The sequence below is a fragment of the Epinephelus lanceolatus genome, chromosome 2, assembly GCF_041903045.1.
Source record: "Epinephelus lanceolatus isolate andai-2023 chromosome 2, ASM4190304v1, whole genome shotgun sequence".
In the NCBI taxonomy this organism is placed as follows: domain Eukaryota; kingdom Metazoa; phylum Chordata; class Actinopteri; order Perciformes; family Serranidae; genus Epinephelus; species Epinephelus lanceolatus.
In genome coordinates this window covers 2880106-2893165 of record NC_135735.1, presented here as the reverse complement: position 1 = coordinate 2893165, position 13060 = coordinate 2880106, and the positions used below count along the sequence as shown (strand labels likewise).

The following is a 13060-nucleotide window of genomic DNA, read 5'->3' as shown; positions in this document are numbered from 1 at the left end:
AAAAAAAAAAACATTAACGAGCCGTACTGTTGCACTGGGTGATGTTCCTTCGTTACCAACCCAATATGTTGGCACTGTTTCTGAAAAACAAAGATACATTACATTTGCACGTCAGTATGTAACAGCTGTAGACACAACATTTTTCATCGACATTGTGTGGTTAAGTTTAGACACAAAAAACACTTGGTTACAGTCAGGAACAGATCATGTTTTGGCCTTACATACACGGTTAGGAGACACAATCTCCACTGGAAAACTGATGGATGGCTAAAAACAACCAATTTTGTTATTTGTTGATCTGGAATAGTTTCAGCTTAAAACACAAAGTTTTGGCGCACGTTAAGAAAAAAGCTTTTTGTGACTTCTGCGAGCCAAGCCGGCTACTTCTGCTTTAACGTTCCGTTAAAACTTGAATCACAATAAAATGATTTAATTGTGCAGCTCTTCTAGATTTTTCAAATGTTATCGGACTAAATGAATAAAATTCTTCTGGGTGAAATGAGTCATTTTGAAGGGTTTGAGATGCTCAAAAGAATTTATCCACTGATTAATGGATGATTTTTGGGCCACAAGGCATCACGTGATGTTGTAATAATACTCAGTACGTGTCCATGCACAGTGAAGTGGAGCTACGTTTATAGCTTGCCATCTAACTGGCCTACTGTCCTTGTCCCAGTATACAAGCATGGGAGGAGAATCAATTTATTGAGCCAAGTATGTGCGACTCCACTACGATAGGTGGAGATATGCCCCCTTTCAGCGTGTTAGTATTGGACCTTTTTCCTGTTGACCTATTACGTCACAGACCAAACAATGGACAAACAAGTTAGCTATGGTTAGCTAGCAGCTAACTGCTACCATGGTGGACAACTTTACAGCTCTGTACATTTGGTCCGTCCAAAAAGTCACGGCTCTGGATGTAGATTTCTCCATGTTGTTAGCGGCTTCTTCTTATCTTACACATTTAATGCTATTGGACTTCCGGGTCAAAGCCCGGGGTGGAAACTGTGGAGCATGCTCAGAGCGCCTCGGCCAGTTTGGGTCTGATTGACTGTATACATGCAGGAGTCACATGATCTGGGTGTGTTAGTCCCACTGTGACAAATTCACTTTAGGACCATTTCACTCACACTGACATGTTTAAATTTTAAAATTTAAAAGTCCGTTTTAAGTCAGACTAACACAATAAATCGATTTTCTCTAACGTCATGTTAACATATTGACAGTTTGGCCAATACAAAAATTGGGCTCAAAGCCTGACTCCTGGAGGCCCAAAATATCCTGTTTGGGGGCACAATCCTCGCAGGAAACACAGCGATGTCACAGATTGCTATGAAACACCCATGTGTGATGTCTAAACAGATGCCGGAAAAACAGCAGTGACTGCTAAATGGTGTCACGCTGTCCATCGTGCCTTCCACCTCCTGATAACAGTCAGCACATATGACACTTTAGAAACGTTGATATGATATGTATGAAATGTGCAAATGTAACGGAATTCTAGTTTGTAAAAAATGTACAATGCCAACATTTTCTTCTGGCGACTGGGCTGTCATTTCCAGGAACACCCACACCGTTGACTCAATCCCACATATACCGTCCTCAAATACTCACTGGAGCACCAAATGCAGACACCAAATCGGCCCAATAGAGTTTCCTCCTGTTTGTTTGATAAAAGCTACAGCAAGCAGCTGTTTGAGGAAATTACTGAGACTCTTTAAAAAAAAAGAAAAGAAAAGAAAAGAAATATTTGTGACCTGCTCTTAAAGATGTGTGTCTTCAGTGTAACAGACGGGGAAGTCACAGTATTAAGAGACAAACACTTGGTTGGTTTTGGCCTTTCTGTTGTTGACAATAAGAAATACTGAACATTAAACCAGATCAAATCATTGAAATGTTGTCAGCTCAAATGCAAATTCAAACATCATGTTAATCTGAGGACAAAACAAACTGATATAAAACAGATAAATATGATCTAAGAGAAACACATATTTGTACCTCATGCTCACATGATATCTTCCTCTTGTTTGATGTTTTATGAAACCAAAGAGCAGAATGAACTCTGAATGTTTGTACTCACATCAATCATTGCCAAATAAAAACTCTTTGGTTGTGTGATGGCTTCAGGTGTTTCCTATAACTTACCTGAGGACTCTATGTTTATGAGAAACTTATGTAATCAACAGAGTGCAGAGATCATTCGCTCCTCCATCATTCCAGGAGGGTCACCGCCCAGGTGTTCCAGGTACAGACAACAAGCAGGTCTTTCACCTCCCGTCTGCCTCTCAGTGAGCTCAGTGTTTCTGAGGTAAATAGGATACAACGCTGACTCATAGGAATAATAAAATTCCGGTAAATTTGTATTTGCCCAACGGGCTGGGTAGCGTATGGCGTCAGTGTTCCCTTGTGGCTGAATAGGGTTCTTTTAAGGATCCTCTGCACCCCACCCTCTACACACACCGGTTCACCTCTTCGCCCCGGGCCTCTGGATGAATCACCTCTCTCTGCTCTCACCATGTTTTGCACTTACTAATTAGAAAACAGAAAATGTTTGTTACCTTAAAAACACTTTGCTAAGTGCTTCTTGCTGTGAGAAAAGACCACTTCACATTACAGCCAATTAGAAACACTAACTTGTTGTGTCAGAGGCACCTGGACCTCAACATGGACCTCAAAACTAAAATATATATTTCCATTTGGCCTTCATTTAACCAGAAAAACATCTCTCAAGATTAAAAATCAGTTGAGGTGGTTCAACATCTGATCAGGATCCTCCTGGGCGCCTCCCGCTGGAGGTGTCCCGGGCACGTCTCACTGGTAGGAGGCCCCAGGGCAGACCCAGAACACGCTGGAGGGATTACATATCTCGTCTGGCCAGGGAACACCTTGGGGTCCTCCAGGAGGAGATGGAAAGTGTTGCCAGGGAGAGGGATGTCTGGGGTGCTTTGCTAGGCCTGCTGGCCCCGCGACCAGGCCGCAGATAAGCGGATGAAAATGGATGGATGGAAGATTAAAAGTCTCTTTTTCAAGAGTGTCCTGGTTGAGACAGGCAGCAACAAAGAACAAAAATACAAAAAGAAAATGATGCAGCTCTAAATCATGCAATATAAAACACAAAATGAGATTACAACAAAGAAAAGCCAAAAAGTATGTTAATATATTCTATAAGTGAACCATAAAATACAAAAAAGCTCAACTACACATGATTGCAAAGACCAGCTAAGATACACCCTGACGCTGGCACATAGATGATTGTGTACAAACAAATAAAGTCCTTCTGCAGAAGATTCCACATACAAGGAGATGCATGCACAAATACTTGTGTGCCAAACTCTACATACCCTCCGTACAGACAATAAAAACATGTTCTGTGAATAGAAAGCAGAGCCATTTTCATTTTTTTGCTTAATGTACACACATGAATATGCTGGAAGTAGGACAAGAATAACTCTGTAAACAAGAGAATGCCAATGAAAAAGTCTATGAGATGTTAAAGAGAGCCACCCCAACCCGAGCATACAAGATAGATGAGTTTAGGCTTACAGTTGGTAATAAATCTCAATGTGTCCAGAGCATGCAAACACTGGGAGGGTGCATTCATATATAATACATCCCCATAATCAAGAGTAGTCAAGAATGTAGCAGTATATATATGTACCAGAAAAGGGTTACACAAATAACTGAATAAAGTTACAGCACTATGTTATGCAATAACAATTTGCAAATAGCAATTTCACTACCAACACAATCGCCAGAAAAAATGTTGGCATTGTACTTATCTGCAAACCATGGATATGTTACATTCACATGTTATTATGTAGGGAACACATTAAAACATTGCATTTCAAAAATGCTGTGGTTCATTTGTGGTTATGGTTAGGCACAAAAACCACTTGGTTATAGTGAGGAAAGATCAGATTTTGGTTTAAAATACCAGTTTTGCAGGCACAATCCCTGCTGGAAAAGCAGCAAGGTCTTGATGAAAAAAAAAAACAAAAAACATCTGCTCTTCGCGCCACTGTCCCGGCAAGAAATCAATCAATCAATCAATTTTATTTATAAAGCCCAATATCACAAATCACAGTTTGCCTCACAGGGCTTTACAGCATACAACATCCCTCTGCAGCAACATCTCGGAAAAAACTGTGACAAGTCCCTACAAAACACCCAGATTTGGTGCATAAAAAGTCACTGGAAAAACAGCAATGACTAATTAAATGACAGCCGGTTTTGTTGTTTGTCTCACCATCCACCATCCCCTCCTGATGACAAAGTCAGCTCATTTATTACGTCACTATGGACACATGGATATGAATCATATGAAATGCACAAATGTAACGTATTCATGAGTTGCAGAAACATACAATGCAAACATTTGCTTCTGCCAAATGGACTGCATTTTCGCGTTACAGTCAAGTTTCCCACATCTGTAGGTAAGGAGAAGGAGGGAAAACAAAGTAGATTTCTGGTGAGGGGGATTTTCAGATTTTTATTGTTAAAGTCATTTCAGAATCTTTAACATGTAAAAAGTTAAAGATATCCAGCCACATCTCAATGTCATGGTCCCTGCTGGACTTCTTGACATCTGATTAAAATGAGGAGTGAAAACAACAGGGGAGGTAATTCTGGATTTTGTTTTTAAATCCTTAATTACAGTAAATATTAAGGACTTTTAACCCAACAGTGGCTTTCAGTTACTTCATCCACCACTGGTAGATGGGTGTTTGTGCCTGACCTAGGTGTTTTTACAGTACAGCATATCGTCTGTACTCAAGTGACTTGAGCCCCATCGTCAGGTGCCGATTCACCGATCACCAGTTCATTCAACTTGAATCTAAACCCTAACACTCACAGGTTTGCAGAGAGCTTACTGCAGGTGCATAAGCTGAGAAACTTCATTTATGCCAGGAGCTGATTAACCACACCTCCTACTCAGACACAAGTGGCAATTTGAAATATGGTTTCTATATGATTAAAAATCAGCTTATTTGATTTAAATTTCTTACCGAGCTGCTCTGGAACAGATTCTTGTTGCTGCTCATCATCAGCGTCTTTGTTTGGACATTCACAGGATCTGACTGTTTGAGACACTGGTCTCATTCTGATGGCTCAAGTCTTTATTTGTCATATGCACAATTACAGCTGAGCACGATACTGATCTTTTTTTTCTCTATCTGACGTGACAGCAACATGCTCCTGTATGTTGGTTTATGTGTCCTTGCATATTTCATTATTGTTAATTGTTTGTTTTTTTTCTTTCATAAAGTTTGCTTTAATTTTCTTTCAAGTCTTCGACCCCCTCAGAAATGGATCCTCTAACAGGAGTTATATTTTAATTTTGAAATTAAATACAAATGTGGACACTCAATATATACTCAATATATGCGCACATATAAATACATGAACATTAATATCAGGTATTTTCATGACTAAAAACTCAAACAACTTAACTGTATTTGTGACATTTCTCTAACTACCCCACTTCCCAGTTATTTGTAGCTGCGGAACCAAAGCTCCGACAGTGTTTCTGGTTGGACCACAGACTACACGGACTTCCGGTGGTGCCTTTTCTCGCTGGATAACGATGGCTTTCCCAGAGTTTACATCGGAATAATTAAAGTGGTATGATGAATAAATAATCAATCCAAAACACCGAGCACGTCCGCAGTATGTACACAGTTACCGTCATTATTAAAGTGATTGTTAAAATCGTGTCTTGCGAACAGAAGCCAGTTAGCTAACGATGCTAACGCACCATTAAAGTGGATTGCTGAAAAAACATCGAAACACACTGTTGTCGTCAGATTTGGTCAATCATTAACAAATATAGCATTATTATGTGATTAATCGATATGAAGTACAACGTCACAGCTCAATCGGTGGTAATATTCTTGAGTTTAAAGCCACCTGAATAGTTTAAAGCTAACATGCTAACGCGGCTGTGTTGACCGATGTTGGCCACAAATGCATTTTCCCTGCGTTAGCTACAGGTCAGACCGACAGGAGACAGCTTCTTAAAGATGACTTATTTATATAGTTTGATATGAGAGAGCCTAAATAAACTGCTTAACTTAAGTCTGTAACTTGACTTGAATATTATACATTGCTGTAGTAGAACTCAGCTCAGTTAAACCACTTTACAAACTCAAAAACTGAAATTAAAAATCAAACAATATCAGTATTTGGATTTAGCAGCAGTGTGCATCTGAATATTGTTCTTAATGTATTCAATATGCATGCACCCTACTAACTACTAACCCCTCTGCAGCTCCACGAAGTTATGACCATTATATTACTATTTTTTATTGAGTAATTTCAACTTAAAAAAAAAAAAAATTAGAGTTTGACCTACTTAAACTTCTGTTTCCTCTTGATGTAGCAGCCTGCTTCATACATGCATTCACAATAAATGATAGCTGCAGTAACCTAGACTTAATTGTAGGTAATTTCTTAATTGGTACATATGTTTTGCACCTGTTAGGTGAAGTAAGGATGTGTTGTGCACTGGGATAATTCACCATTGCTGCAACTTTGTTCAAGTGTCGCAGTGAGAAATGAAAGTCTGCCACTTTTCAAAAATACCAGACGTGGTGAACCTGAATGAAATGCAGCCATCATTTATGTTATTAATTACACCTGTGCTTTTTTTTGCTGTAAAAAGTCAAAATGTCTGCTGTGAAAAGGTTCTACCAAAGGACAGAAACATTCAGAATAAGATCTCCTCGTTGTTCAGCGTATTTCTCCTCAACACAATTGAGGCCAATATAACATCAACATGAAATTTTGACCATTTTCTCGTGCTTCTTAAATTCAGCTCCTGAGAAACAGCCTTCCTCTTGTCTCAGCCCGATCCTAATTTAAATGTTAAAATGCTCCGTCTCCTCTCTCACCGCACTCATCTTCATTTGTCTGAAATAAGTGACTCTTGAGGTAACAGTAGGCTCCAAAAGAAAACTTGATTGGCTAATAAATGAGCCTGCAATATGTCAGAAATATATCTCAATGATCAAATTCAAGTCTCAATTCTGTGTTTCAATCTGTTTTAAGCCTGTGAACACAGCAAAAGAACTCTGCTTGCTCGATATTGATTTATTCTTTTGCTCCTTATTTCTCCTTAAGGTGGAGGTTTAGGAGAAACAGATAAAATTTAGTTATCTTCACACAAGAGGCTGGTTTGTTTCTTAACAGACGTAGAAAAGACTACTGTTGTTCTTCTTGTTTAGGTAACTGTATACTTCCTGTCACCTGTCTTTATTGGAGAGAAAAGGCTCATGGACATTACTGTGAACTTGAGAGTGAAGAAAACAGTGAATTACCACAGTTTCATTGCTCCTGTGGTGCCAACACTGTTGATTTTTCTCTCACATTTTGCGCATTAACTTAAGAAGTAATGTACCTCTCATGGGCTGCAGTCACTCAGTCCTCAGAGACTTGTCTTTGGGACAGGAGGGTGTCCAGCACGGGTCAGTCTAGTAGCTAAAGAGGTGGTGGTTCACTTCCGGGGCTCTGCTGAAACACTCTTGAGTATGGCATTGAATCTCCAGCTCAGAGCGCCCCACTATGGCAGCCTGTTTGCTCTGACATCTGTTTAAAACAACAATGCTTATCTATAAATGTTAATTAATAAAGTACCTCTTCCTTTTGTTCTTTCATACACTGGATAGTTTCAGCATTCAGATGGACAGATGGACGAACAACCCAAAAAAAAAACATAATGCCTCCAGCTAGAGCTATCGCCGGCATGCAGACATAAAAATGATATTTGGTACAGCCCTGAAGTTTATAAAAAAACAATAGTATGATGTAAAATAAAAGGTGTTTAGGAGAGTTTCAGACCTTCTGGTAGTTTGTGACAAAACTTTATTACATGTACTTTTCATCCTGCCGCCTGTAACCTGCTGTTTATTCTTCCTTCCAGGTTGATGGAGACCGTCCCCGTCCCGTCTGCTCTCGCCTCGTGTCTTTCCATGTTGCTTCCCTGCGGCTTCGCCGTGGGGCCTTCACGGCTCTGTGGGGGCAGGATGGGGCTGTGGTGGGTCGGCCGCTCGCTGGAGGCTGGGTCCCTGCTGGGGAAAGAGGGGGACACGGAGTGGGCATCCAAGTATCACACTGACCCGATTGCTCACGGCCGAGACGGTGAACTCTCGATGAACTCTGAGCCCAGAGCGGGTCAGACCAACAGCTCACAGGCAGAAGAGGTAAATTGAATGCACAGCTTTAAAATGGTTAACATTCATACAGATACACAGCGTGCAGACAGAGCAGGCTGTGATCTCTAGTAAGACACTTGTCCATGCAGATTTTTTTTCATTTTAAACAGTATTTTTTGTTCATTTCTTTTATTCAGAAATTATTTTTTTATTTTATTCAACTTAACATCAGATATTGAATTATTCAAAAAAGTGTTCTAGACAATAGCTTGTACCTGAAGTCTGGGTTTTGTTAACTTGTCCATTTAAGTTTGTCCCTTTAAACTTTGCTTCTTCAGTTCTGTTCACATCTTAATTGTTCTGCAAGAGGAAATTCTTTCTGCAGCAAAAGCTCATAAAACACATAAAAAGCATAAAATATAAACACAATAAGACAGTTGAAAAAAAATTGCTACAGTAAGAGCAGTGACAAGATAAAGTACTAAACTGTGCAGGAAACCAAGTACTTTAAGGTTTATTAGAATGAAGAGCACTTACTACCAACAGCATGACTCAAACTTTAAACTGTTGCACCTAATTTTTGGAAACCTGTGTCTCTTCAAAATATCTGACGAAGATTTTCAGGGCTCACTTGAAAAAGAGATATCCTACCTCGACGTGACTGTTTTCCTCTGGTTAAATAAAGGTTAAATTTTACCACTTAGACAGTGTTGTCCACCAGTTGATTCCTGATCTACACATTTAAATTCTGGGACCAAAGAGTCGCTGTGAAAGTCAGGGCTGATTCTAAGATGGATTTGTAAACAACACAAGGGCGCTTTAACACCACTTAGTGGTGACTTGTGTCATTTTAGTGAGGGAGGCGGTTTCGAACATGGCGCCAGGGGTATGAAGCTGTTGCCGCCCACGTACACAAGGACAAACTTTTTTCTGCCACACAGAGCAAAGTTGTGTGTTGAATTTCTGGCCAATAAAACAGTACAGGGTGGGCACTGAGGACGCAGAAAGAGGACGAGATGGAGGAGCTGATAATGTTGTTGTCTAAATACTCTGAGTTCAACATCACGATGGTATCAACTTACAAGGACAAAAGATTTTTGTTGTCTTGCTACAGTATGCAGCTATAAGCTAGTTTGCATTTACGACAGTGACGTTTACTGAAGCACCTTCCTGTCATCGCAGCCCTGAACCAGAGCGGCAGCTTTCAAAAACACTGCTTTTGGGGGATCGCCCTCGCAGGTAGGCAGTTGTCAGAGTGGTTACAGCACAGCGGTGTGAAAGCAGCTTAAGAGTCTATGTCAGTGACATGACCGCATGTTCACAAAGAAGGTGCATATATGCTGTCGTTAAACATTGGCAATGCAAAAACACAATTGGCCCTGTCCAGAGCCAGTGTTGGTTTGTCCGGTTTGGTTACTGTAGAAACAACATGGCGTACACTGTGAACCTGGACCTGCTCCGTATGAAGATATAAACAGCTTTTTCTAAGGAATCCAAAACACAATTCTTGGTTGTACCTTTGTGATTATACACTAATGAAAGCGTATGAATATTATAACCTATGTCTGCCAATATATCCTCATGAATCCTACACACTGGACCTTTGAGGAGGTGTGATGATACCATGTTTATCATTTTAGATTTTAGATTTGCCAATTAGCAGTAAAGACAAAGTATAGCTGTGGTTGATGGGGATGTCAGTAGCTCTGCAGGTAACTGGTCATGAATCAAAGTATTGATGTTGAGCTGATGATGGGATGAAAAGTCAGAGCATCACCTAAGTTACTACAGTTCATCCTGAAGGGAAAATAAATGCTAAACTACATTTCATGGCGATCTGTCTGATAGTTGACAAGACATTTTACTCAACACCACAAATATCAACCTGATGGTGGAGCGGGAGGAAAAGTCAGAGGATGATTAAAGTCAGTGGGATTCATTCTCTGGGGAACAAGAATGTCTGTGCCAAATCTAATCCATCCTGTAGTTGTTAAGATATTTCAGTCTGGACCACATGATCGACCAATCATGGCTAAAACACCATCAACTTGCTGTCAACACTGAGACATTTAACTTCACCAGATATAGATAAATAAAGTCTTTGTTGTCCTTTCTAGCATATTTTGCCTCAGTGTCCACTTTGAAACTCAATTACAATTATTATTTTTTCCTCCATCAAGCAGCTGACACCCCGAGGCCCATTAAGTGCACGTATTAAGACCATCATTTTGTTTTAGTGCTATCTCGGGTGTGTATGATCGTGAAGTATTTTCTCTTCATGCTCAACTTAACTGCATATTTTCTTTCAGGGAGCTGAGAGAGAACAATGAACTGGCAGTCAAATTTTATTTAGCCTGTACAGGAACCTGCAATTATCATTTGTTTGTGCCTGAATCATGGCTGCACCTGAACAAGCATCAAACACACAGTAATGAGCACTTTGCAACAAAGAAACCGTCCATATAAAAATAGAAATGCAACTGAAATTAGTTTCATTAAAGTTCTGTGCTGTTAGTTGTCCGGTGTAAATTCCAAGTATCTCATGATTTTACCTTCACCAGCAGAAAGTTTCTTAGTTTGAAAGCATTTTATCTCCTGTTGCAGACAGCGCTGACCTCGTGGGAAGATAATGAATCAGTCCTTGTCATTTCCACCGAGCTTGTACAGTAGAAAACACGAGGAGAAAAAGAGTCGCAGCAGCTTCACAGATAAAAAGATGTACCAGTGATAATTTACAAGGGCACTGCAATCAAAGCACAGCCTGCCTATCAGTACATTTTTATTTCATACTAAGTGGGACTGAGTCAGACACGGAGAGTAATCATCACTGATAGGAACATTTATATAAAAGTACCTGAAGCACCTGTCAGCCTGTCGCTGTAGACACAGCAAGTAGGTTCATGGCTCATTCATGAAACATGATGTCATCCACAGTAACAGGGTCTGAGCCCAGGAGTTGTGTCTCAGTAAAAGTTGCACTTGTGAGTAAAGCGTCAGTGTGCAGGAACTTTAAGTGGAAGATAAGATCCTGTGTGAGGACCTGTCCTGGTTATTTAGGCAGCAAAGTAAACTTGTGTGTTGTGTTCTGTAGGTGCTGATGGAGATCGCAGCAAATAAAGAAACTTTCCTAGAAAGAGCCGTCTGGATCAAGTAAGTCTGCACACAGAGGCACCTGGGGCTGTTTGTTATCTGTATCTGATTTGCAGATATTTTAGACGCTTGGATTGGTTTGATTTATTGTGGGTTTTTTTAACGGTTTTATTGTTGTTATTTGTCTTTCAGACTTAACACACATTCAACAAGGGGAAATCAGATTAAAACACTGCATGAGAAACGAACAGGAAAAACAAAACAAACAGTCACTCAAAGAAAAGATGGTGGGGGATGCAAGGGTGACATTAAGAATGTTATGTAACAAACACTGGATCTCATAGATCTGCTGTATTGGAGGCTGCTGTTTTATAAGTGTACAGACTGTCCCAGTGGTCCTCCAGGCTCTTATCACAGTCTTTTAGTCCTGGTATTCCTTCAGCCAGGAGTCCCCACTGAAGCAGGCTGCTTTACGCTCCCTCCAATTTAGAGGAATTAGTCTTTTAGTAGATAAAGACAGACAGACAGAAACCATTACTCCTGAAAGACAGAAACAGTCTAAACAGCACTGTTAAAATCTGCTCTAAGATCACAGCAGTGACACAACTGGAACTGACCAGTTTTTACAATCAACAAATTCTCCAGAAAGTATTTTAGCTTCCTCTGGACGTGTTATTGCAGGCGACTTTTCTCTGCTGCCATCAGGGTGTCGTTACATTTTACCTGCTTGTAAAACTAGCCGCTATTCAAACTCTTTTATTCCCTCTGCAATTTGTCTTTTTAATTCTCTGTAAATTTTTGCCCCCTGGTGGGATTAATAAAGTTGTTTGAATCTGAAACTAAATCTGATGAGCAACCCAACATCCATAGGCGGTCGACAGTGACTCCAACATTACTGTCCAACTTCAGGCCCAGCAAATGTGCTTTGGGGCGCACTGGGAAATTCACATCAAAAAACTCTGACATCAGAGACATCGCTTCTAACCAGAGTGTTTTCACAGCTGGACAGTCCCAGAGCAGTTGTGCCAGCATAAATCTTGATGTTTGTTATCCATCTTGGATAATCTAACTGTAGTAATGGATTGATTTATTGTCAGTAAAATGCAAAATGAAATTTATTTCTTAGTCCTGGACTTAAATCTATCGTCGTCGCTGGGTCCCATGTGAGTTGCCTGTCTGAAAACAATATGGCAACCGTCTGGTATCAAATTATCTCGTATTGCAGTTAAACATTAAGTTAAAATATGTTTCTGAAAACATTTGAAACAGGTCATATTCAACGCAGTAACATAATCTTGGTTCATATCTGATCAGTACTGCTTAGTTTACTGTTTGGTCTGAGTTTTGTTTCTATACTCTTTGTGTCCGTGGTAGAGGGCACGTAAAAACGATCTATGATCTGTCGTTTGAGCAAACAGCCCCTGCAGAGTTTCGCAAGCTGTGGGAAATGAACAGGAATGTCTGGGCTCTGGCAACATGGAGGGAAGTTTAACAAAGTTCAGTAACACATTCCTGCGTACATTGTTTTGATACAAAGCTGGATGAAACTTGCCGAAGTATGCCTTTAAGGTCCGATTCACAGAAGATGTTGCCCTGATTTGTGTCTGATTGCAGTTATCCATGTGACAAAGTATAAATGTTTCCTTGGTGCCAAGAACAAAGAAGAGAGACAAAGAAAAGTAAAAATTTTCAGACAGCCAGTGACAGGACCTGACTGACTTTTGCTCAGGAATTTAAGCGTGACAGGGAGAAACTGTAGTTGGTATTAAATAATGTACCAGTCTGTCAGTGCGCTTCAGTCACCACCAGTTGGACTTGGA

At 40.1% G+C, this 13060-nt stretch overlaps 1 protein-coding gene across 4 annotated transcripts in view; it reads left to right on the top strand.

Moving 5' to 3' along the window:
* Positions 1-5529: 5529 nt before the first annotated feature.
* Positions 5530-13060, top strand: part of znf408 (zinc finger protein 408) — a 31467-nt gene continuing 23936 nt past the window's right edge. For 3 of the 4 annotated variants that reach the window (XM_033618291.2, XM_078173263.1, XM_078173257.1), the window contains exons 1-3: positions 5530-5622; positions 7919-8198; positions 11242-11300. In XM_033618291.2, coding sequence (XP_033474182.2) covers positions 7923-8198; positions 11242-11300 — 335 coding nt within the window. In that variant the 5' untranslated portion in view covers positions 5530-5622; positions 7919-7922. Of the gene's footprint in view, positions 5668-7918; positions 8199-11241; positions 11301-13060 lie in introns of all 4 variants that reach the window. The other variant, XM_078173260.1, reaches the window with a different exon arrangement.